The sequence below is a fragment of the Polypterus senegalus genome, chromosome 15 (assembly GCF_016835505.1).
Source record: "Polypterus senegalus isolate Bchr_013 chromosome 15, ASM1683550v1, whole genome shotgun sequence".
Lineage (NCBI taxonomy): Eukaryota > Metazoa > Chordata > Cladistia > Polypteriformes > Polypteridae > Polypterus > Polypterus senegalus.
In genome coordinates, this window is record NC_053168.1 from 49,428,455 (window position 1) to 49,456,224 (window position 27,770).

Sequence of the window (27,770 nt, forward strand, 5' to 3'; positions counted from 1 at the left end):
ATTTTATATAGTCTGTAATTTAAACGATTAAAGTAAACCACGTTATTTAATTCTTGCTTCTTAAAAAATATATATATACACGTCTTCAGGGGGAGCTTTGGTCTATATTTTTCCCTAACTTGTTGTGACGCCCTCTGTTGCAGATGGAAGAAACATCAAAGACTTGTCCAGGGATTGTGCCATAAAACGAAGGGTCTGACAAACTGTCTGGAATCTGACTTTTAATGAGTTTACAACTGTGCAGCTACAATTAAGTTGTTTTCAGGAAAGACCATCCGTTTGCTGCTTTTTGCGTGTTTAAACAAAAGGCCAGCGGAAATGCGAGTTTTTATTGACCCTTCCTAAATGAAAGCCTGCTGTATATGCAGTAGCTTTGTTAGATCCACTAAATAACTAGACTTAAACAAAAGTGCAACTTCCTCTGTTATACAATGTATGATATATCACTAAAGTATAATAATAAATGATATTTCTTTGTTTAAGAATACAGTAAGAAACAGCCCTAATTTGCTGCACGAAAATTGTATTAAATCGTGCATTAGCGCGCATGCGCGCGTATCTATCTATCTATCTATCTATCTATCTATCTATCTATCTATCTATCTATCTATCTATCTATCTATCTATCTCTCACTCTCTCTCTCTCTCTCTATATATATATATATATGGGTGTGTGTGTTTGTGAGTGTGTGTGAGAGAGCTCGCTCGCTGGCGCGTATGTACGTTTGCGTGTGTGTGTGTGTGTGTGTGTGTGCGTGTGTGTGTGTGTTGCTCTCTAGGAATACTCCAGAGCGCTTGCGAATAAGCGTGTAATTTGCTAGGCAGCGCAAAATGTGAACAGGAGGTGGCAGTATAATCCCATGAAAATCTTCTGAGCTAGTGTACTGCATCAACCAAACACAATGTTAATACTCCAAAGGCAGAGGCGTACATTTTCAAAAATCTGTTTCTTACGTATGTAGCAGACCTTTATTTTAGTACTAAATAGTTATGAGTAAAATTGCAAATTGTTTTGAAGTATCGCAGAAACCACCTATATAAAAAAACGAGTAAGAGAAGAGGTATAAAATCTCCGGAAAATAAGTTTTATGCATTTTTAATATAAGATAAGAAGAAACTACTAGTATAAAGTTAGTATATTTGCTGCCTAACTGGCTAACAAATTACCACCAATAATCATGAAAAATATCGGGGTTATTCTTTAAAGTACTAAGTACTTTTTTCTACTAATAACTATAAATATTACTGTATAGCAAATTTTCTAAAATGAAACCAGCGCAATACAAAAACAATATAAATGTATTAATTTACAATTTTGTTTTATCTTTATTGTCCCTTTCATTCGTAATGTTCACGTTTTAGTGTTTATTTAAAGATTGATAGAATGTCACTTACAAGTATGCTATCTCGCTACATCTGTCTGAACCAATAAGACTAAAATGATAGGGCGCAAAAATATGTCTATCTGTCTGTATGTATTTCTGTATGTCTGCATTTGAACAATAAATGTTCTTATATAATATTTAGGCTGGAAACAAAAATCTTTGCTTTATTTGGTTTAAAAACAGTAGTTGTTAAATCATGCAGTACTTCGCATTAAATGAACACGTTTGAAATGGCAATTCATCTAATCAAAAGTAAGAAGGCAATGTTCCTTTAATTAAGGTATATAACCAAGGGAAGAGCTAACAACAAAATATTGTCTTTTGAACTATTATTATAAAGGCCTTTCTTTCTTTCTTTCTTTCTTTCTTTCTATGCTTCGTTGCAACTTTAATGGATTTAAAACAGGCCTTGACTCAGTTCTGAAGAAATGAGTGAAATTTTAGCAGAAAAATGCGAATCAATTAAATTCCTTCACTTTTCTGTTGTTATTTCTCCTTAGGTTGTACGCCCACAATTTTAAATTGGACTATTGGATGTATTAGTCACAAGAAGGAGTCACGTGAATAAAATAGCCTGGTTCTGGAGAAAATGGGGTGTAGTATAAACCTGAGGTGTAATACTGTTATTGATCAAGTTACTTCGTAAAAAAGATACGGAATAGAGATTTAGCTGACAAATCAGTGCACCAAAAACAAATTCTTACTATATCGCGAATACACATTTTGACAAACACCCTTGAAATAGTTCCATTTTAGAAAATGTGGATCGTAGGCCGTACTCTTTTGCAACAAATATTCAAATGTTTGTGTATGCAACAAAAACCTGTGAATATTTATCCTTCTTATTTGCCAGCAAGGTGAACATTCGAATTCATCTCAAGCATCGTGACTCTCTGGTTGTAATATTGTAACACACGCTTATAATTTCAGTTGCAACTTTTTCGGTCAAAACATCCCTGTTCTTTTCAATGATTTGTACAAAAATAACAGAAAAAATTGCAAAGAGCCTACCCCAAGTTTAAATCAAATGTCCGTTTTCAGATGTACCCCTGGGATACATCTTCAGGTAAGGGGAAGCGTTCTCTCGTAAATAGCTTTGAAATAGAACCTTTCCACTTAAACTGCTGTCACAATAGACTTTATGGTTCAAATTGTTGCCGGGATGCATTAGCGCAGGAAGTCTGTGGCATTGTATTTAAATGAGCATCATAAAACTTTTACTGCTCCAATAATTAGTTCTGCCCTCGTAAATTCATTCATCCTCCACGACTTTAACGTTCACCACAATAGTGTATGAGAGATGTGCACATTTTTCTCCAAAATTTAAATTGTTATTTGAGATTTGTGCGCAAAATTCAACGTTATTATGAACGTCAAATTGAACAAATTAATGTAATCATATAGAATCTCTGTATCTGTCTCTCTACAGAAGTTTATATATATATATATATATATATATATATATATATATATATATATATATATATATATATATATATATATATATATATATTCGCTTATGTATAGTACAAGGGACGAAGACAAGCTTTACCTTTGTCACGTTTCTTCCAATTATTAAAATAAAACAATCAAACAAATAAAATAAACACATACATAAATAAACAACCAAGAAAACATAAGTAGAATATTAAGTTGAACGGCAGTGTTTATATTTTCTCTCTTCAAAGTTTTTTTTTTTTTACTCATATCACTATCTGTAACTAACAAAATAATTTCACAATGTACTATTTAGTATGAAGAGTTACTATCAAAATTTAAATACTGCGATATTAAGTTTTTAGAAACATTTACTTTGTATTGTGTGGCTCTGAGGCTAAGGATCTGCATTGTTAATTGGAAGGCTGCTGGTTCAAATCCCGTGAATGCCAAAAGGGGACTCTGCTCTGTTGGGCCCTTGAGCAAGGCCCTTAACCTGCAATTGCTGAGCGCTTTGAGTAGTGAGAAAAGCGCTACATAAATGCAAATAATAATTATTGTTCCATACTGTTTTCAAATTGATTTTACAATTCTGTCTTTAATTTTAAAATGCGTTTTTGAATATGTATCAGCTCTTTAAAAATGACAGCTATACCTTTATCTCAATTCATAGTACATTCGCTCTGAAACAATACAGTCTCCTATTTTTAATTATGTTTCTCAGAAAAGATATGTTCTTGAAATATTATTAATTTAATGGTAAATTAATAGGACACGAATGCAGAAAATCTGTCATACATATCTGAATTTTACAATCACCATTATTTGCAGTTTATATTTTTGTTCGGTTGTTAATGGGATCTGTTATCTTATTTTAATAAACCAACCCTTGTAGTTTGAAGGTTTGGAAAGGGAAAGAGAAAGGCAGATTTATACCCAATACCAAACACGAGTTGGAAAAAATAATTTCATTTTAACGGATACCTAACTCGTCGACGGAAAATCGCCAGTTTCCTCGTTCTGAATGTGCAATGTTAAAACGTGTTTTCAGAGCAGGAAAATGAAGTGGAAAAGGAAAATTTTCAGTTAACATAAAATGGCTCCATTGTAGACACGTAAAAAAGAACACGAAATGTCTATATGGATATAGATTAAGACGAAGAAGAAAGGTAAAAGCTAAAATATTTTCGAAATGCTTAAACGAGCAGGGAAACCTAAAGCTTGCTATTTGTGAAAGACCAGATATACGAAACATCCAGAGTAGAAAGAAAACACCTGATTTAAAACATCTGATTTGTATTTTGTAAATTGAATTAAATTAATAATAAAAAGATATCGTAAATCGTGTTTTTTACAATAAAATTTCAAATATGATTGACGAAGTAAACATACAAATGAATATCAATACTTATGTTAAATCATCTCGGCTAAAATACCCGTTCTATTACAATATTAAAAGCTAGCTATAAAAAAGATAGATAGATGATAGATAGATGATAGATAGATAGATAGATAGATAGATAGATAGATAGATATGACCCAAAATCTAATTCATATTGTAATGTACAATGCCTAACTAATTATACTACTTAATGCAATTACTATTAATGCTGTTATTGTACCCAAACAGTAGTGTTCAATAAATATCATTGCAATACTTTTAGGATTTATTAATAATAAGATAATAACGTCACTTAGCCTTAAGCAGTTTTTAATGTTTTAAGTTGTTTTTAGAAATAAACATGCCACTGTAAATGTGTAATTTTACTTTATTTTGATATAATCGTACATCTTGATTCATTTCATACTGTTAAATTGTCAACGTATAAAAGTGTAAAATGCGTAATTGTTGCCCGTCTTTATAGCATTCTTCTTCTTCTTCTTCTTTTTATTATTATTATTATTATTATTATTATTATTATTATTTGAGTGATAAGGAGAAGTTTATCTTTGTATGTCCTTAAAGGTTTTCTTTTATCAATTTCATTTGCATGCATGGCTTACGGATATTTTAATCAATCTCACTACTGTTTTATCAGTTGCATTTTTGCCTTTAAGTAAGTAAACGCTCACCGAAACTGATCACTTTTGGAAAAATGTTTGTTCAATTAAATGTGCCCTTTCTGTTGGAGAGCTTTATTAAAATGAAGCACCATTTATTTAATCATTGAACTCTTTTCAAATCGTAAAAATACAGAAAAATGCATGACCTATTCATTTAAAGACATACATAAACTACTAAGGATTGTACCAGTTTTTAAAATAGAAACCAATTAGCAGCACAGAAAAATTGTACTTATTTTACTCTTGTTTATTGTGGGTGTGCATCATATCAAATTTTGTAAAATATATATGATTCCCTTATTCTGTCGTCATAACGACTTTTAACAATTTCTAAACTACATCTAATCAGGGTATACAATTTAAACTTAGAAATCATAGGGACAAGACGTGATCTACATTGTTTATTTTCTGGTACTTTTTAACATCCATTTACGTTTTACGTAAAATCTGAAAATTTCAGTGCCATTACTGTTGAAATCGGTTGTTGCAGAGTATGATAATATGTACTACTAAAGCTAATAACTAAATTTAAAATATCATTGTTCTTATTTAAAATTCATTCCACTGATCTACGGTAAGATGGCGCCTATCTGTGACCTGCCCCTCGGAGAGAAGGAAAAGGCCATAAATCCGTTGTTGTTTATGAAAATTTACAACTTTGCAATACAACTTTACGAGTTGTTCGGTATTTCCATTGGCCACTCTTGGTCATGTGGATTGTAACCATGAACATGAACTTTTTTATAATATCCCTATCGAGAATAGAGCTGCATTCTTTTCATTCGCTGGTTCTGCTTCGGATGTATCTTACTCTCGCGCCTATTTTGTCATTTGTTTTATAACAGCAAAAATGTGGGCAGATTTTCGATCTGAGCAACATTTAGGAAGAAATTTCATGGATAACAAACAGGAATTTTATCGGTGTAAGAGACGAGCTGGGCTGGATTCAAAGCAGTTACGGAGTCTACAATGTCATTTGGTACAGCAAGGAGAGTCTCGGCTCGGCCTTTTGGCAAGATTCAGTCATCATAGTGCCAGTGTGAAAAGCTTGGTTCTTTACGGAAAACAACAGGCCCAATTCAGGGTAAGAAAATTTGCCGTCTATTGAGAAAATCGTTGAGTTACTTAATTATAATCAAAATATGGCATGGGTTAAAGAAAAATAATAATAATAACAGGTTGTAAAGGTTTGCTGTTTTTTTTCAGTGGATCAAAGCACACATGAATGTTATCAGGTATAAAAAGAACCAGTGTAATAATATTAAAATCGTAAAAAAGTAAATTTAAGTACAGCAACCTTTTCACTGATATTAGAACGTATAGAAAATGTGTACTTTTTAATTAGTTTTTGATAGATAGATAGATAGATAGATAGATAGATAGATAGATAGATAGATAGATAGATAGATAGATAGATATTATTTCAAGTAGTAAAGTAAGTGGTTTCTTTGTTCCATCTACTTTAATCTGGTATGACGTTAAGACACTTGTTATGTACTGACAAATCAAATGTGAAATATTTTAGACTTTTGTGCAGATCACGATTATACATCTAAAATGTTGTCATTTGTCATTGCTCGGAAGGTCTACAAATTATTATTGAAAACATCTGCAATATTTCTTCAACTCCATTGTTGTTCTTTACTGCCATCTTGTGGTTTTGAAACAATTTACTGTGTTTTGAAAAAAAAAATGACCGTGTTTTAGAAAACCTATATAAAGAAAGGCTCTCAGATACAGAAACACTACCTCAAATGCATTTAAAGGTAATAGTAATTAAAATAATGAATTTATATTCTTTAGAGTCATAACTTTCTATTATTGAATGAAGTGATTGTGTGTGTGTGTGTGTGTGTGTGTGTGTGTGCGTGTGTGTATATATACTATATACAAAGACATTAAGGCACAATTTAATACGACACACATTTTGTTTGTTTAAATACTTTTATTTATTGAAGTCGGTATACCAATATAAGAAAACATATTTTGGTAATGATTTTTGAGGTGAAAGTTTTAAAATAATAAATTCCTGTACAGAGCTCAAAAATTAAGACCTTAGAACATGCACATCATATTTGCCGTTGTCTGCTATGAACTAACAATAGAACCATTGCTACAACAATAATGTCATATTGCATTGTTAACGTCTTAAATAAGTACAATGAAATTCCATCAACCATGAAAGTGGTGTTCTAGGATTCTTTTTGAATAGATAATAATTTAATATTGTTATCTAATGACTAGAGACTAGTTGTAAAAAGCTTTTGAATGTTGCTTGTCTACTTTTATATCTCTGCATGATGTAGGGATGCTTTACTGGTTTGCTCTTCATTCACTTCATAGGCACATATAATGGTCATATTTATTTTGAAAACATTACATTTTAGAAGCAAGTACAATAAAGGAAAATTTTTATGTTAATTTTTAAAATTTACTAAAAGAACAATTTTAGTGTTAACATTAATAGTGTTATTAACGTAATATTCAGGGTAACTTTAAACGATATGACAACCCAGTTTAAAGCCAGTGTAAGTCTAAAGTTTTATTATTAAAATTATCATAAAAGACACCATTAAAGGAACATACACACCTCCGTCCCCAGAAACTAATAATAATAAACTTTTTGACTTTGGAAAAATATAGTATTTTTTATAATGTAGGCCACTGCAAACGTTAACAAAAAAGATTTAACATACTAAATACTAAAATACTAAAAGCACCACTTCAGCTCTTCATTTTCTGTTTCATTTTTACTGGATTTTCTGAGCATTTTTACAGTTGAACATCTGCGTTTCATTTCCTGTAGAAAAAAAGACACAAATAAATCAACAAATGCCTGTTGTTTAAAATCTATCTATCTATCTATCTATCTATCTATCTATCTATCTATCTATCTATCTATCTATCTGTACAATATAAATGGTATCGATTATTGTTTTAAATTAAAAAATCATAATTGCACAAGAAAAAATACACAAAACATTTTGCAAGTGTTTAACTCCGCTGTATTTCTTATCTTTCAGAAAAAATACATAATTTTTTAAATTTAACCCAATAGTGAAAAGAACACTTTAACATTAACATTTTACAACAGTAGATTTTTTAAAGTAGCAAATGTATGTTAAAACCGTCCTGAAGTCACTGAATAGATACTGATAAAAAATAGTTTATCAACTTTATAAACAAAACAATAAAAATAATATGAATTCAGGTTTTATGTTATTTCAAGGAATGGCGTTTTGTTCTCTTTGATATTAATAACAGTGTCAATATATTTTCTATGTGTATACTAGAGTGGAGTGGAACCTCTATTATTTTATCTTAAATATTTTCTTTCTTTCTTTCTTTCTTTCTTTCTTTCTTTCTTTCTTTCTTTCTTTCTTTCTTTCTTTCTTTCAGCATTTAATTATTAGAAAAAGCATAGCAGTGATTAGTAAATCACTGCTTCTGAACTGATCTAGCGGTTTTAAGTTTACTGCCTCCGTTGTTCTTGCTCCCAAGAGAGATATAATTTCCGTGCGAAATTCCTATTGGCCAGGGCGCGATCAGCTGGTTATATTTGCTGCTGTCCTTCTTGGCGTTTAGCCATCTAGAAACAAACCACTTGGACTACTACAAGTACTGTGGTTACAGCTAGATGTTCAAATGCAAAACAATTCACAACTTTAGGCTTTACAGTGCAAATGAATTCTTATTTTGTGAACAACGTATTCCCTATCACTTTGTCCAGTGGCCAGGATTCTTTTCTGGGACAGATCCCTTTGTATACAAATGGCTATGACCCATTAAAACACTTTCCATCGTCCTATGGACCCACTGTGATACAAGACAAGACAACTCCGTCACCATGTTATTATCAACAGTCAACCACAGTATTTAATTCAAGAGTTCAGTGTGATTATGGACCAACTTGCTTTTACCCTGAAAAGGAAACATCAAGCGCTTTGCCTACAGGCAGTATCAAGGAAAGGGCTTGCAGCGAACACGTGCAGTGTAATGCTGACCTGCAGTACAAATCTTACTGTGCTGAAAAGAAAATCTTAAATAATGAACTACTGGAACGGAGGCACGGTACTTCAGTTTACTCATGGATGCAACGAATTAACTCAAGCGATGGTAAATATCACATAAAATACTTTTTGATTCGATTGGCTTTAAATTAAATAATAAGAATGCTGATTAATGACAAGAAACGCTGGGTCTTTTTTAAATTTCATTTATACGTAATTGTTTCAAATGATAAAAATGTTACTTTTTCAAAACGTACAACTTTCTTTCTTTCTTTCTTTCTTTCTTTCTTTCTTTCTTTCACCTACGGGCATACATTCCTTCCAATATTGATATATTTCAATACGCTGAATAAATAAACACCAGAAAACAAAATATTTAATTATTGATATTGTTGCTGATTTTTAATTTTTAAGTGGATATGTTTGCTGTATTGTATAAAATATACTAGAATCTCTATAATATTTGGTCTGTATTATCAACGAATAAAAAATGTGCATATTTAAAATATCTGCAGTAAACATTTTAAAAGAAGATAAAATACTGTTTCGCTTAACTCAGATCTTATGTATTTCTTTCTTTCTTTTTTCATTAGATTTAGGCCCCGTGTATGGCTCAAATGGAAGACGCGGAAGACAAACATACACGCGATATCAAACTTTAGAACTTGAGAAAGAATTTCAGTTTAATCGTTATTTAACTAGACGTCGTCGAATTGAAATAGCAAACGCATTATTTCTTAGTGAGCGGCAGATTAAAATATGGTTTCAAAACAGACGAATGAAATGGAAAAAAGAGAATAAATTATTGACCGCTAGTCAGATTAATGGTGAGGATACTCCTGAAAACCCAAAAGAGGAACTGTAGTTTCTACCGGATCTTTTTTCTTTTTCTTTTTCTATAAATTTTGATTTATCATATGGCAGTAGATAGACAGACAGATAGACAGACAGACAGACAAACAGATAGATAGATAGATAGATAGATAGATAGATAGATAGATAGATAGATAGATAGATAGATATTTGAATGTACTGTACTTATATTTATTTAGAATTTCAGCCATAATAATTCCATAGCAAAGAAAAACAGCATCCACTATAAACCAATATGCCCACTTGATAATTAATTAAGTAGAGCTCCTAAACAATTAACACAATTTTTGTTTACTAGGTTAATGTTTATTGCAAAATGTAAGTTATGCAATTGTACAAAAATGTAAGTTATTAAATTACACACCGTTTAGTTATGTTTTAGAAGTAATAGCAGTGGTTTAATTTCGAAAAGTCTACTTGAAAACGTACGAGTATTTATATACCTTTACCGGTTAGGCTTTTTTTCAGCCCAGTTATTTCTGTTGCCTGTTTCATTTAAGTCCCACAATAAAGTAAAAAGATGACTGCTTTTTCAACAAATGTAACAATTTTAATATAACGGAAATCCTCAACAATGAGCCTGGCAATACTTTGCATATAGTCTTCTGCAGATGCGTTAGTACTTTTTCCGGCTTGTCTGGATAATTTTAGATGCTTGGTACCAGTTATTTAACTATACATAGCAACATTACTATATGAATGATAATTTTATTATATTATACAAATAAATAAAGTGAATGTGTATTTATATTAAAAAATCGCAGTAGCATTTTAAACAATAGAAATGCACTTTTCGTAATTTCATTGTTTAGTCGGAGGATAAATAAAAAAGAAGAAACATTTACCAGAAAAATCACAGCTTCACTTAATGTTATCCCAGTAACCATAAAATGCTGGATGAGTGCGATATGTGCTAACCTTTACTCGACCCCGACTAATTTGCGTAGTTCAAAGTGCAGTGCGTACCTGTTACCAGAAAGTGGCGCACGATGACAAGGCAAATAGAATTTGAAGCAGGGGCGCCTCTCCAGCGCGCGTTCACTTGTTCAGGCATCCACCCAGTTTTTTTCTGTTTGTGCACGAGTTTACCTCTGGAGGTCATCAAGCAGGATTTACGACTGGACAACAAAAGCACGTGATCCTTAGCCGTACCCCATATTTGGGTGCCTACGTAGGAGGGAACCAAGTACATGTCCCAGTCATTTCCATAATTCATCATAAATTGTGCAGGGGTGCTATAGACGCACAAAACGACTAAGAGCCACAAATCAAGCATTCACATACATTTTTTAAAATAATCAACAACAAATGAGCTCTTATTTTGTAAACTCGTTCTGCGGTCGCTATCCTAATGGCCCGGACTATCCGTTACATAATTATGGCGATCATAGCTCGATGAACGAGCAGTACAGGGAATCGGCGAGTATGCATTCCACCAGGTACGGCTACGGGTACAATGGGATGGATCTTAGTGTTGGTCGCTCAACATCGAGTCACTTTGGTGCTAATGATAGAGCTCCAAGCTATGCATCTAGTGCAACAACAGCATCTTCAGAAAACAGGTACAGCCAAGCCGCAGCAGCATCATCTCACTCGCCTCCACCTGACTCACTACCTTGTTCAACCGTTGCGCGCTCGCCTGCTGGCGAGGCACACCGAGCTGTAAAAAACTCAATATCTGACCCCACAAGCACTTCCTCTACTTCAAACAACAGCTGTAGCACCCTCTTAGGCAGAGAAGGTGCTGGCAAGTCTTCTGGTACTGAGGACGACTCTACGGCAAGAAGCGGACAGACAAATTCACAGAACAGCCAAAATGCAGTCGAATCATCACAGCCACAGATATATCCGTGGATGCGAAAGTTGCATATTAGTCACGGTAATACAATTACTGTTTTATTTATTTGTACCTTTGTAAAGTACTTCTGTGCACTTCAAATATAAGACTAATTTCACTGCATGTTTAAAGTATAACTGCACGCCAGAGTGCAATGAATTTTGAAAAATAAGTTAGACAGAGGATAAAAAGTACTGTTCAAAAATTAAAGTAAAAACGGAACTAAGAATTTTAAATTCTTGTGATTTTTAGTGCATTTTATTTAGTTAATTTTTAGATTTTTTGAGACTTTGAAATTAATTTTGTTCTTAAACAATGTGCAGTCTTATGTGTACTTAATATACCGATTTTGTCACTTTGTTTCGAGCAATATTATAGTCATATAAATGATATGTATATATACATATATATATAGCATTCTATTTTTTTTATAGAACTCATAAATATATATTTTTGTATGTTACTTTTGTGTCTTATACAGCCACTGATAGAGTTGTTTTCATGATATTTTACTTCGCACATTACTAATTTAACCAGTATGTAGTTTAGTAAGTTTTTATTGTTATATTATTTCAAACTACTTTTAATTTTCGATAAACCGTACCTTTCTCAAAATTTTTATCACAATATCAATAAAATGAATTAATAAATAAATAAACAATCCGATTCTCTGTAACAGATAGCATGGCAGGACCGGAAGGAAAGAGAGCAAGAACTGCCTACACGCGGTATCAGACGCTGGAGTTGGAGAAAGAATTTCACTTCAATAGGTACCTGACCCGGAGACGAAGGATTGAAATTGCACATGCTCTGTGCCTCTCAGAGAGGCAAATTAAGATATGGTTCCAAAACAGAAGAATGAAATGGAAAAAAGATAATAAGCTGAAAAGTATGAGCATGGCAACTGCAGGAGGTGCATTTCGTCCTTAATTTCATAGCACTTCATAAAAAGTTCTGGCAATACAAGATGAACTATTATTCTACATTTCAGTACCACAGAGACTTTTTCAAACACGTAAGAACTTAATTGAAGATTGAGAAAGAGACCGAACAAGGGAGAGACGGAGAGAGAGTATTTTTCAAATTCCAGTCTTGTAAAAATCCAAAAGCCTGTTTTTGGCCGTGACATGCTTGTATGAATAGATTTGCTTTCTGTAAAATCTTGTCTTGAGCGACTTAGAATAAGCGAAAGAGTAGATGTTTAACTTATTTACTGTTTTGAGGAAGAAAAGCAAAGCTTAATTTACTTGAAGTGACCGTAAAATCCGTTTAGTACTAATGTTCCGTGTTGCACTCTATCTTCAGAAATTGTTGTATGTTTATGTATATGTATGCTTAATGTCTGAATAGCTCCAAGCCACCAGAAAGAAACAAACATTGTTTTAAAACTACCTATTTTCTTTGTAATCAATGTTATCGTTGATTTTAATTAATGCAATACTACCTATCTTGTAATACTGTAAACGTATCGCGTTGTGAATATGTGAAAGAACTATCAGTCCAACCAAGTATGTTCTTGCTGTGCCTTTGTATGACTTTTTGCACGAACTCCAATAAGTTGCTCTTAAAAGCGCAACTTCATTGATGTATGTTTTCTTGTGTGATATTCAGTCTAGTCAATGCTTGGCTGTCGAAAAAAGTTCGTGAACCGCTTTTGTATTTTGTTTTTAAAATGGACTGGAAATAAAACTAAATAAACTTTATATATATATATAAACGTTTATGTACAAAGTTAATTTTGAACAACATCGTCATCATCTGGAAGCGAATTTAGGGAAAGTTTAGTTTTTTAAGGAAATGATAAAAGACAAATAGTTGTTTAAGCACTGCTAAGCAATAATTTTTTGTTTATTTTAAGCAAATGTTTCGTGTGTGAAAGAGCCAAACATGTATTTTATATGTATTTTACTTTTTCTTAAAACAGGGTTAAGTTTCTGAAAATTATTTATAATAAATGTTACTTAACACCGCGGGTGTATTTTCAGCCTTTGTCTAACAATATTTACTTTTTATTATGTATTCTACGGCCATGTGTTGGACCTGAAAACGAAGTTCACTGCGCTATTTCTTCTTTTTGAGTAAGTCCCCTTTGTGCGTTTTCTTTTCAGTAATTTTAGAAACTTCAGCTACATTTTCAACAGGTAGAATTGCATTAGGTTAGTCTGTACTTACCAAAAACCGGGAATAGAAAGATTCCACTTCATTAAAGAGCAAGATGGCCACTGCATGTATGTACTAACTTGCTACACTGTGAGCCTCTTTTAAAGTTTAAAGCTGTAAACTTTATTAGCCTCAGTTCCGGCTATATGACATTTGGGTGCCAAATGAATAGGGTTTTGTCTATGAATTAGATCGTAAAATCATCCATAGAAGAAGCAGATAGGCTTACTGGCTATAAAAAGTCACGTGATGCCATTAAAGTAAGTTTTATGGTTTTGGGGAGTTGACATCCAACACTATATTCCACATAACATAATAGCACTGACGGAGAACTTCATTTGACTTTTTTGCAGGCAACTAGTGTTCCTACATCACAAAAACTTCCTTTCTCATCAGACGTGGTATGAAGTCAACATACCTAAACTACATGAAAAAATGTCTCCCACGTGTTCAAGGTAAGCCTCGTCTTTTAAAAGTAAATTGCATAAAACAAGCAGAAGTGTTACACCCTTTTTTATAGTGTGCAATTCCTTAACTATCATTTTATTCACATTTGTAAGTGCAAAGCCAGTAAAATATACACTATGAGCATGTTATTAAAACGTTTGACACTCTTTAAACTTTCTTAAATATCACATTGACTTATTTATATAACTTTAAAGAAAATGTGAAAGCAAAAAATGCTGACTTACGTACATTCAAAAAGTTAACTTTTAAGCACTCATAGTAAAAATGATAACATTACAGAGCGTGAAAATTCTTCTCATAGATGCTAAAGTGTTTAACTTTCTACTTGTTTTCTGCATAAGGTGTGTTTTTTATTATTATTTTAATTAATGGATATAGTGTGACGTTTATTAATTATTTAGGTCGACCTTCATAAAGCTCTTTAAAGACTATCTATCTATCTATCTATCTATCTATCTATCTATCTATCTATCTATCTATCTATCTATCTATCTATCTATGTGTGTCTGTTGGATAAGATTACATGTAATGTAAAAACAAATCAGTTTTTAAGAAGTTTTTGAAATTACGTGTAAATAAGCGTCTAAACAGGTTTAAGAAGTTTTATTGCATTTTAAACCATATTTTTGATTCCTGAATAAGTCCATTGATTTTGAGAAGAAAAAAAATATATACATACACATACATATATATGTGTGTGCATATGTGTAACTGAATGTGTAATTTAATCTTAGTGACATACCTGCTTACAACCGATTATTACACATATTTTTCTTGCAAACAAAAATTACAGGGTACATCTTGCATTACAGTTAATCAAAGAATTACAGTATTTTCCTTAACATACAAAATAATTTAAAAGAATTGAAAATTAAATCAAAATTTTTCAGAACATAAATTTTAAAGTTTCTTTACTCTTGAATATCTTTCAAAATTATATATGTAGGCTTTTTTTTATCACGGCTAATTAAATATATGTACCTGCAAAGAATACAAATGCGTGAGAGGTTGCTCAGTACAGCTGAAACATGGTATACCGTGGCAAACATCATTCCACAGTATGAAAAATAGCTTCCCATGCAGTTCACTGCTAGGTCAAACAAATGTAAGGAAGATAAATCTGCACACACTCGGAGTCACCAGCAGAGCTCGCTTTAGGCCAAGTTCATAGTCAATGCGGTAGTCTAAACAATATCAGGATGAAACGTACATTGTTTCTAGAAAGGACAGAACTCGGAGAATTTGCTAAACGCTAGGAAATAATTAAAACCAAATTTACTACTGAATATAAACACGCTTTGACAGACAGTAACAAACTAAACAACAGTATGCTTGGTTTTATTTTCCTGTCTAGGACATATTAATTTAATTTAAGAAAGTAGACAAGATGTTTTAAAAATCTTTCTTAATTTTAAAGGCTATCTTTAAAGACAATTATTATTACATATTAAAATCTTTAATAGTGTTAAATGTGACCTACAAAATGTTAAAATTAAGCCTGGACTCAATACTTTTTTTTTTGACTCTTGTTCATAGTCTGACTTGATTTTTATAAAACGACATTGACTTTCAGAACAAAAGATTAAACAACTTTGCATCATTCAGATATCTCTCTGGACTCGAGGTGAACTCTGAATGCAGGGCGACCTCAATTACACTCCCAAGACTCCGGAGCCTTCTTTTTAAGATGATAGCATCATCAATTACATCTACTGAAAAAGGATTGTTACTAGTAAAGAAGTGCATTCCAGATACTCTCCAGGTAGAATAACCAACAATGAGGCACTTATCAAATAAAATATATAGAAAGCGAGAAAATCTAAGAAATATTAGAGGAACTATTTAGAAAAGGTATCTATTAAATATATATTATTGACTGAGTGAGAAATGATAAAGCATATGCTTTGTTAAAACTAAAACGTATGTTTCACGTAAGAGTTTGTAGTAATTCGAAGCTTTAAGAAGATTTTATGCAAATAAAAAAGAGGATTATGTTTGGCATTTGATAAATAGTTTAATTTTCGGTAAATGTAGATGTGTAGATGTTCGATCATGTCACATTCTATATTTCTATCCATTTTTTGTTCTTTTCGGTATGTTGTTAACTGTGGTATCCCTGTAGACCCACGTTTTGGGTATTATCATTTGTGGAATAGTTAAATTGAAAGACAAGTTCACTATCACACTTCTGCACGATCCATTGCATAGTGAACATGCTTTATATGTCAGTACTTTAAATTATATCTTTAGCTATATCCTGGGTAAGAAAACAAACTGATTTGTTGCATTGTATTCGGGAATCAATTTTTTTTTTTTTTACAATTATCGAGCTAGTATGCTTTCATCTTTTAGGGTATTTTTTCCGTTTAGGCTCAGAATATAGAAAGCAACATTTTTATCATTTAATCATTGTTTAGCCTCTGTGTGAGTGCATACACACACACACACACATATATATATATATATTTGTATATATATGTATATATATATTCGTGACCTTTCAACAGCTTTTTTGCACTTTTGCAACGACAAATAAAAAAGTTCCGTTAAACAAAACGCATCTATGTTGTTTAATACACTAACAGAAAAAGACAGTATTAGAATATTACATAAACAGAACTACAGTTAACGGTATTCACTGTATGAATCCCCTAAAAATTGCCAGATGCTTTCTAACCGGGACCTGCAGATAGGAAATTGCAAGATAAGTTATTCGTTTTAAAATTTAAATTCTCTTTCTCTCTCTCTAGTAATGAAAATAAGGTGGACGTTTCCCAAACTTTGAGGAATTGAAGTTACATATTTTTTATTAGAATTAGGAGTAATTTGGAAACAGGTGTAGATTTAAGGGGAAAACACGTTTTGCAGAGATATTTTACATATAATAAAGATATTAAACGCAATTTAGGATTTATAATAGATTCGATGAGAATGTTGACTTTTTTTCATTTTAGATGTAAGGAAATCCATTAATTGTAATATTAATATGACGAGTTATTAAATTTCAGACTATACACTTTATAAACTGTATTTTAGTTATAACTGCATAAACTGATTTTGACTGAAAAGAGCAGTATACGATTTAGAAGTATCTTGCTATTTTTTGTTCTTTTGTTACGAATAGGGTGTTGACCAGGGCATAGCACTCGGTTATCTCCACAGAAATCCGCGGAGCTTCTTAGAAAGGATAAGTCCAAGGCCGAGGTGAACTTCAGGTCACTGCGTCTCACAAATATGAAAATGTCGCCTCCTGAATGACACGCCTTGTTATTGAACAAAGACTGTCAATGCTTAAGATTAATAAGAAACAAAATGCACAAGGTGTCATTTTTAGGTCACCTTAAACTTAGTACAGCTTTCTATTCAGGAAAACAACAATAAAAGAGGTTTCCTTCGTGTCATATATTCTTCACATTTTAGTGCAAGACACTGCGCAATGTGTTAAACGTATAAATGAAAGATTTATCCTGAAAAACCACAAGAGCAGTTCAAAAATCGCTACATCGATAGGTAGGACTGATAAATTATAATTTACATATCTGAAGATTAAAGCAATAAGCTATATTAAGTCTTTATAACCGTGATTTGCAAATTGGGTTGTCATATTTATTAGCAATAAACTTAGTAAAATGGTAGCATTCATGAAGTAAAAAAACACAACATATAAAAATGTTTATAGCTATGTTTTGACACATATGACTAAAATAAAGAAAAATATGTAATGGGCACAACCCAGAAAATTGTTTTAAATGTACCAGTTATTTTACATTTCTATTTATTAAATTTTAAATATAAGCCAAATCTTTGATATCAAAAATTAACATTTTTTGAATAATATCTCTCAGAATTATGTTAATATGTTATATACATTAAAAAAAAGTATCCTTTTCGAAACTTGAAGGAGAATTCAGAAACCAAAATGGTTTGCAACTCAAACACACACCCAGCCACTCTGTTGTGCGAGTTGTAAATTGCAAATTCATTTTTTTGTTTGAATCTTACAGATTAACGGGTATCCACAAAATTATATAATTAAAAAGTATTTTATGTTCCAATTTCAATTTCAAACAACAATGTTTAATAGTTTAATCAATTTATTTCCAAGATTGTGACTTGATCTGCAAGAATAACGATGGATAAGGTGCTACTTTTCAACAATAATAATTTACTTGATAACAGTGAATTTTTCGGTTGTGACATACTTTATCTCAACTGTTGGCTAGTTACGAATTACACTAAGAATCGAAAAAATTAATAAAAAGGTAAATACACATATAAATTTAACAGAATACAAAGCAAATTATTAGGTTAAACACAGTGAATCAGTTTTTGCGTTCTATAGAAAAATGAATCAATTGTGAGTGGTTTGTATATGTGAAATCGGATATTTATACATATGTAAATTACATTGGTTATGTCGTTCTTTTTGTTAAAACGTAATCAGTGCAAATATGGGTAAACTCCTCAGTCCCTATACATCTAGCTAAATTTCGGGTTCATTTATACTAAAGTCTCAGTGGATGAAAAGTAATATTGATATAGCTAAGTGGTATTGGTATTGGTTTATTGAGATGCGCTCTGATTAATGTTGGTAAATAAATAGGTTAGACATTGATATATATATATATATATATATATATATATATATATATATATATATATATATATATATATATATATATATATATATATATATATATATATATATATATATATTTTGTATACACAAAATTAATGCTATTATTGAACATTTTTGTAATTGTGGGCAATGTCTCAATAGACTATATTACAAATTAACAGGCACACATTTTTAAGATTATTTTATTACATATAGAGTGATTTAAAAACATATAGGGCGTTTTTACATGTTCAAAATGTCTTTAAAAAGTAGTTTATTTGAGCTTTGTCACCGGTGCAGCGCGGCTCTGCCACTCTTTCTTTTATCCAAATCGTAGTTAATTGAAGTTTAAAAGTAAGTTTAGAAACATTTAGCATGAGGTATATTTGTATAATTGTTATCCGGTTTGTTCGAGAGTTGTTTGTAACATTTACCATTTTAATGACTATATGGAGCACAAATAATTACCGTCGTATGCTTTACCTTCTCCTGTAGACCGATAACCATTGGCGCGTATGCTTACACTGTTGGCAGCTTGTTTTCTGTGATTGGTAGAGAAGGGCACGTGATTATACAACTTTCTACATTTGACAGTGAATGGGAGGGCTTTACTTGGAGCAGAAAAAAAGACAAAGAGAGAAAAATTAGTATTTTGCCTCCACAAATTAATGATCATGAGTTCGTATTTGATAAACTCCAACTATACAGAACCTAACTTCGTCGCATGTGTGGATTATTCTCAGAATAATCATTTGTCCAATCCATCTCCAGAATTCTATGAACGACAACGAAATTCTGGATTACATCAGCAGGAAGACCTGTACCAGCGATCAAACTACACAGAACCGAATTATAACTACAGTAACGTCCATTCCGACCATCACGAAGACTACCCGCATGGAGATCATGAACATCCACAGAGCGTCCTCCACAACCATATAGGACAAAATCAACATTGTGAATCTTTGGCTGTCACTACGCAGTGCAGCTTGAATGAGAAATTTCCAGTTGAGCAGAAGTGTAAAGAACCTGTAGTATACCCGTGGATGAAGAAAATTCATATGAAAACGGGTAAGTTGTTTCGTTCTCAAACTGACAGTACTGTCAATCCAAATATAGTGTTGACAAATGCAATTAATCTTTAGTCATTTACACAGCATATACAGGGTATGTCAGTTTTAATGCCCCTCATAATTTGTACTGGCATGTGTCCGAGACATGGATATTTAGTGTTAATACCACTTTCCCCTACTAATGTACTCATGCATGATCTGCTGCATCAGCAGGCGACAGGTTTTATGTAAAATAATTTCCGGTTACTTTTCTTGTGTTTAGCAAACCCTGTTTGTAATGGAGAGGATTCCAAGAGGTCTCGGACCGCCTACACAAGACAACAGGTCCTCGAGCTAGAGAAGGAATTTCACTTTAATCGTTACCTAACTCGACGTCGACGGGTTGAGATAGCTCACACACTCTGCCTGTCTGAACGACAGGTCAAGATCTGGTTTCAAAACAGAAGGATGAAGTGGAAGAAAGACCATAAACTTCCCAATACTAAGATACGCTCTGCCAGTGTATCAACAGCACACCAGCTAACAAAGGTTTCCTCAGAGAACCAGCTGTCCATTGGATCAGGACTAAATTCCTGAAGCGTGAAGAAAAACGGAAAGGAGCAGTATTTGTGTGGACCAAAAAAAAAGGAATGTTAAAATGTGCTACCTTTTTCTTTAAAGACTATAGCATGACTTTTGTTATTATTATTATTATTATTTAAATAACACGTTGAACAGTCTCTCAATTATTATTTTAAATCAGTGATTGTGAATGTTTTTAGGTCATATGTGATTTTAGTTTTGCAGACGCTTGAAGTGTTTCACATTTTCTGAGTAATGTTAAAAACAAATCTATCTACCGATCTCTCTCTGTGTATATATGATTGTTCGTTAACTAATTATGCCATTATTTTAGCCTAAGCAACAGTAAAAAAAATAATGCCTATTATTTATGGTCCGAAGTATGCTGTGAAGTTTCATTACTGTTACAAATCTCATATGTACTAATATATAATTTATTAAGGTCCTATATAATTTGTTAAATCCAATTAAACTTTAGATAGATAGATAGATAGATAGATAGATAGATAGATAGATAGATAGATAGATACTTCGTAAATGCATCATCATCAAACATGCTGTGCCTAAGAGTAGTATGGACATTTCTATGGTTAAATAATGTATTACACTATATTAGTTAAACTACTATCTTTATACATTTTAATGTTGAAATTATTTTTAAAAACTCAGTATCGAGCAAAACATATCTCATGGATATGCGTAAGATACTGACTTAAAAAGTGAAAATGATGGCCTCAAGCGAATATTAAGAAACAGAAGGTTGTAAAATGAAATGTTTATAAAATGTTACAAGGTATTGAAAAATATCTCATTTAAGTGAATGCAATTTAAACAATTTTAAGTTTATTTTTTATTTTTGTTTTATTCGTCAAGTGGATCTTAGGATATCTCTTGGTTTGTACGAATTATGGATTGCTTAAAATATCAAAAAGTAAGAAAAAGAAAAAAAAAAGAAAAAAATGTTCATCTGCCTGAAAGGCTGCCTTTGTCAGCAGAAGCTGAACTCAACCACTTGGGGTCAAACAGAGGACAGTTTTTCACTTCAATTAGCTCGTATTTTATCATCGGCGACCAACAATTCAGATCCTTGACCTCTTACTCTTAATAGTGAGTACATTCTACTCACATTTGTGCAATGCTGCCGTTTCTGTGTACGAAAAAAAGAATAAGAGAAAAATATAAACAAAGTGACGAGAGAATGATCTGTAGTTAACACACATGCACATGTGACTAAATAAAGTGTAATGTTATCTTTAAAATGTTTCTGTCTTGTTATTGTAAATCGTTTTACTTGTTATTTACACAGAAAGTGTTAATGGCACAAATAAGACTTTTAATGAAATGCAAACTGATGTAAAACTGGGTATTCCCAACAGAGTGATTCGAAACACCCAGTTTGTGACAACATGGTATAGGAAAGGGTAATAGTTTTAAGCAATGAACTCTATAAAATGACAAAAAAATCAGATGAATATTAAATCTTAAGATATTTTCAAAGGAAAATATTTGTTCATTGCCTTAATAAATTGCGAAGTTATAGCCTAAGCAAACTTCTGTTTTGTATTTACACTATTCTTTTCTTTTCTTTTGTTTTTTTCTCACGGGTATTTTTTCTCAAACGTCAATTACTTTGGGATTTGGAAAATATTTTTGACTGACGTTCGCTTTCGCTTTTTTAACGTTGTAATATATAGATAGATAGATAGATAGATAGATAGATAGATAGATAGATAGATAGATAGATAGATTCCTATATTGAGGCAAACACCAATAAGGGAATTATGGCTTGTACATTCTAAGAATAATATAATTTCTATGCCATCTTATTAGGTACCAATATCTTTACATGACGTTACTTTAATAGTTGCGTACACTTGTGTGTGTGTTTAATTGAGCCATACATTGAAATTGTAACTTTTTTTGGTCACGTGACCACCAATTATTTAGTGCAATTGATGGGGCAAGAGGAACTCCATTATACTGTATGGGAGAGGTCCACCATGGAATCTTTTAAGCATTTTAATAAGTACCATAATTAAAAAATACTAAATTTAAATATCTATGTACACGGGTAAATGAGTAATTAACAGTTAAATACATAGAGAAATTACTAACATTGTAATCTCATCTGTAAAATTTCTTTGCACAGTCACTGTCCATATGGAATTTGTACATTTTTTCCTTGTTTGTCTTTTCTACAGTTATTCAAGTTTTCCCTTCACATCAAGAAGACGTTGTGTTGCATATGTGACTTTATAATGATCCTATGTAAGTCGTGGTGGATGTGTTCTTAAGTGTCTCTTGCGATAGACTAGTGCTCCGTCCAGTGCAAGTTCTTGCCCTCTTATTTATGCTGAGATAAACTTTACGCTCCTGAGACAGCGTTCGAAAATTAGTTTCTGTGATAATGATTATTATAATTATGCTGAACACAAATATTATGATGAAGGTGGTGATGAGAAGTTACTGACAGGAATAGTGACAGCACTGCTGTCTCCCAGCCTCACGAACGTGGAATAGAATCCAGCCATGATTGTAGTCTGTATGGAAATTATACTCTCCCCTGGTCCGGTTTTTCCAATAACGTCCTGGTTCACATTCAAATACTAAAGATGTATATTCTAGTTTAAACGGCGTGTGTTTATTGTCCCTGTGCAAATATGTGCTGAGAATGCCTTGTGACGGACTGGTTTTTAAATTTTTTTTTGAGAATATCCTAATATGAACTGACATCCAGTGTATCGTTGACTCTTGCCTAAAATTCCTGTTGCGAGCGTTTATTTATATATGCATTAAGATTTCATTTTCTCTTTCCAGTTCTTCCCATCAATAAATCTTGCCATTCAAAGAATTGAGGCAGCAGAGACAGTGGAAGAATAAAAGTTTGGAAAACAGCAGCAGATAATTTAAGAAAAAGTAACTTACGTTTAGCAATGTTTTGATACAAATCCTTTTTTACACAAACCATGATAGATAGATAGATAGATAGATAGATAGATAGATAGATAGATAGATAGATAGATAGATAGATAGATATTGAGTTTGTGTGCTTATTAAAGATTCAAAGGCAATTACTATTTAGTATATATGATATAAAAAGTTGATTATCAGGTATATAACACAGTTTAATGCACCACTGACTATATTATCAAAATTTTATTGATGTTTTCATTTACTTTCTTCCATACCTAAAGAAATAAAAATACATATAAGTGTTACCCATAGATTTCAATGTCAATTATAAAAATGACAAATCAGCCAACAGTAATAAAAAATCTTGACTTTATTATGTTTCAGAAAATATATTTGAATGTCTTGGGTATGCCTTCAGAAACAGTACTGTAGCTCAGTAAAATTTTCCAGCAAGAACACATAGAGTCTGGCTAGCTATATAGTGTAGATAGATCACAGGATATAAAGTGTTACTGGCCTAATTTGAGTCATGTCAGACGTCTGTGACATTTTTGATTGCATTAGAAGTGACTATGTTATAGTAAACTTTGGCAGTAAGGTAGAAGTTAGCTTTAAATGTCTAACTGATTATTTTCAAAATGTGTATTGTGCCTAATATATCTTTTTCACATTTTGTTGTCATATGACAACTTACTAACATGTACAGCTGTTTTTGCTTCTTTTAATTAGTGTGAAGCAACAACCTTTTCAGAAATTGGCTCTTGAGAAAGTTTAAATAAGTCAGTAAGTACAGTTTACAGTTTTCATGTATAGTCCAGTAATACTTTTCACAATATAAAGAATATATTCCTTTGTATTCCGTTTCCTGGAATTACACTACTTTGAATCCAGTGGGTTTTGGTCTCAAGTTCTGAAAAGAAAAGAAAAAAAAAACTTTAATAAGCGCTATTGCTGCCATGCTTTGAATTACAGTTTCCTAAAAAGCATTAAGTAATAATAAAAGTACTGGGGTTTCCATAACATAAATATTTCTTATATCATCATCAGAATTACTAAATCTAACCTAACATTACCTTATTCTATTTACTGGATGTTAAACAAAATATAAAATAAAACCACCTTTGATTACATACTCAGATAGATAGATAGATAGATAGATAGATAGATAGATAGATAGATAGATAGATAGATAGATAGATAGATGGAAAAAAAATAAAGGTGCCATAGTGGTCCTTCACAGTGATTGTACAGGGTTCCCAAAAAAGAACTATCAATGTGAAGGTTCCAAAGGGAACTTTTATTTATTTATATCAGGCTCCAGATGATAAGAGAGCTGCAAAATCCCAATGAGTTTATGATTTGAAAGGGATTGTTGTATAAAGCAATGCTGGCCAAGTTTACCTTTACTTAATCTGTTACTAGCCTATAGTATACATTAAATATTTCTCTTTTATCCACGTTATGAACATTTCTAAAGCCTAAAGACCTAATATTATGTCCAAAGAATCCTTCCCAAAATTAAACAACTCTTTGTTTAAGTAGTGGTTCTAAGAGGAACCACACAACCCAGTAAAGTGCCATTAAGCATAATTTTTAAGAGTAATAATAATAATAATAATAATAATAATAATAATATGCATTTAACCTACCTACTCTTCCAAGTTAAGGAATGGCTTATAGCTCAGATCTTACTTGAAAAACAAAAGAAGCTTTTGTAGAAATTACACTAGATAGCAGTGTTGCAATTTTAAATTTTGGTAATCAATTTGGAAAAAGAAGTTCAATACCATCATTACTTCTGTTAAAAATGTAACATTATTATAGAATATATGAACTATGTAAGGTAGTGAAGATCTGTTAAAAAGACTGCTATTTCCCAATATGTAATAGTAACACAATTCATGGCATTATTTTAGTAAATATTTAACTTAATTTCTACTCTTCTAAAAAAATTTCCAAATCTGAATTAAGTCTATATGCTTTCCTTGCTTTCAGCAAACATCCATCTTCTAGTTGCTTTTTCTGTAAGTCTTCTTTTAGTCGATTAATCTGAAATTATCTATCTATCTATCTATCTATCTATCTATCTATCTATCTATCTATCTATCTATCTATCTATCTATCTATCTATCTATCTATCTATCTATGATGAAGTTTGCCCTGCATCATAATGCAAATTACTATGCGCCCTTCCAGAAAAGGAAAAGAGAACAGAATTCGCCTCATGAACAAAAGTTTTACAAAGTTTAACAAATAATATATATATATATATACTTTCTCATACTAAGCAATTCCATTGTCATGTAAAAGTAACAAAGGTGAAACAATATATAATAAGACAAAAAAACTTTTTGTAAAGAAGAATTTGCTTTTCACCATAATTTTATAACAAATGGGCCTGTTACAGAAATATGGCTGTATTTCCCACACTTGGGCCTGCAATAGGAATATAGTCATATTCCCTACACCACACTTCAAGCATTTTTTGTTCTTCCACGTCTCTCTCTCTGTCTCTCTGTCTCTCTCTCTTTCTCTCTCTCTCTCTCTCTCTCTCTCTCTCTCTCTCACACACACACTCTCCTTTTCAGTTTCTCTCACACCTATATACACATGCCCAAGCGCCAGATTCACATTATTTAATGTTATACATTTAATCAATAAAAAGTTTCCAAGCTTTGTACAATACAATGCAGTACAGTAATGGCCAGATTAACAATGTGTTTCCATATAAACTACTGTAATTTTCAATTACTAGATTCAGGTGTGGGTGCCTGGAATATAATGAAAAAGACCCTCTATCATTAGAAACCCATAATTGCAAGCCGCGAGCCTATAGGAAATGCGTAAGAGCAGGTTGAGCTGGAGGGTCCCCAAAGACATAAAAAAAATCCCTGATTTACTACATTTCAGACAAGCACATTCTTCACAGACTTACACCGACATAAAGGATAGCCATTGAGGACTCTGTTTTGCGTTTTGGCAGGTAATTAAAGACGTTTTATTTTATTTGAGTGGTTTGGTACTGTTTGAGTCTAGAGCACGCCTTAATTCAATAGCGGTTTGAAGAGGCAAGTATAGTGCAGTATAGTAATGAACCTACCGTTAGGGGTTTCCTTGCAAGAATGATCTCTCGTCGGAAAATATGTTACGTTTAAGACTGTGTTACAAATATGCACAGAATAAAACCCAGATTTAATGCCAAATAAACAAACTATTAACTATGAGATGCATGCGTATATTGCGTATGAAGGTATAGAACATCCAGCTTACCTCCAAACCTTCAAATTTCTCGGATGTGGCTGTATTAAAAGAAAGACTGGTGGGATTTCTTATATAGGTTTTGCATTAAAAAGGCTAAAGGCTTTTGTTCCAACACTTTGAAAGACGTAAAACATTAAGCTGATATGAATAGTTCCTTTAATGATTCACAAATTCAAATAAAAGGATTTAAGTTGACGTATGACCACGTGAGCGCATAATACAACGCATTATTGTGGCATTTGGAGCGGACACCAGAGCGACAAAGGCTGTTCTTTATGAGTCAGGATTTCATATACTTTAATCAAAGCGGGATCGTTTCTGGATGAATTTACTTATTTATTTTAATCTAATTTTATTTTTTTTCTCCTGGACTAACGGATGGATATTTTAGTCAAACCGGAGACTGAATTAGAGTATGATTTAAAAGAAAATGGATTTAATATTTTGAGGTACTTCCTTTGATTTTTCGCTTTTGATGTTAGTTATTGGTCATACAAACAAATTGTAGTGCATAATGGTTGTGTGGTGTTTTCAGTTTGCAAAATTAAGTTAACTACAATTTCATGCATGTTTTATAAGTGATTTTGAAAAAGCATAAATCAGGTAAAATATTAAACGAACTTAATTACATATATAATCCATTGAACTCAAAATAACATTGCATTCTTATATAAAAACAAAACAACACAAATGCGAGTTCAAATTTTGTTAATAATATGCACTTTTTTTCAAGATAATTATACATTCGACAGCTGTTTTAAGACATATTCATTGCCTTCGTTTTCGTTTATTACAGGACGGATGGCATGTTTTCAGTTCCTTATTATTTTGACATTTTAGGTATGAAGTATAAGAACCAAAGTCGGAAATTGTCAGAATAACATTAGCATCAATATCTATCTGTCTATCTAGAAATACATACATTGAAATGTTTTGTTGAAAATTCCTAGAAATATTTTAGAAGTTCATAGTATATTGTTTAGTCATTCGTTCTGGACAATGGCTTTGACCAGGTTTCTCGTAAACACAGCAATTCTCTCCATCCAGAATAATGAGAGAAGTTTTATCGGAAAAAAATCCTTACTGTGTCTGGAACGAAAATGATATAAA

The 27,770-nt window shown here is 32.0% G+C and overlaps 3 protein-coding genes across 6 annotated transcripts; all 3 read left to right on the top strand.

Moving 5' to 3' along the window:
- The first annotated feature begins 5,886 nt into the window (after positions 1-5,886).
- Positions 5,887-21,745, top strand: hoxa4a (homeobox A4a). Of its 4 annotated transcripts, XM_039737672.1 has the most exons (5): positions 5,952-5,970; positions 13,659-13,684; positions 14,120-14,221; positions 19,624-19,923; positions 20,188-21,745. In XM_039737672.1, exons 3-5 carry the CDS (start codon positions 14,170-14,172, stop codon positions 20,499-20,501), a joined length of 666 nt encoding a protein of 221 aa, XP_039593606.1. In that variant the 5' UTR covers positions 5,952-5,970; positions 13,659-13,684; positions 14,120-14,169; the 3' UTR covers positions 20,502-21,745. The 4 variants fall into 4 exon arrangements, with proteins under 4 accessions (XP_039593607.1, XP_039593606.1, XP_039593605.1 ...); XM_039737673.1 differs by lacking the exon at positions 13,659-13,684 and having other exon boundaries at positions 5,887-5,970; XM_039737671.1 differs by lacking the exons at positions 5,952-5,970; positions 13,659-13,684 and having other exon boundaries at positions 13,691-14,221.
- On the top strand, positions 8,345-9,846 carry LOC120516184 (homeobox protein Hox-A6-like). The gene is made up of 2 exons (XM_039737674.1): positions 8,345-9,002; positions 9,490-9,846. Exons 1-2 carry the CDS (start codon positions 8,570-8,572, stop codon positions 9,759-9,761), a joined length of 705 nt encoding a protein of 234 aa, XP_039593608.1. The 5' UTR covers positions 8,345-8,569; the 3' UTR covers positions 9,762-9,846.
- On the top strand, positions 9,879-13,309 carry hoxa5a (homeobox A5a). The gene is made up of 2 exons (XM_039737668.1): positions 9,879-11,648; positions 12,286-13,309. Exons 1-2 carry the CDS (start codon positions 11,078-11,080, stop codon positions 12,534-12,536), a joined length of 822 nt encoding a protein of 273 aa, XP_039593602.1. The 5' UTR covers positions 9,879-11,077; the 3' UTR covers positions 12,537-13,309.
- Positions 21,746-27,770: the final 6,025 nt, after the last annotated feature.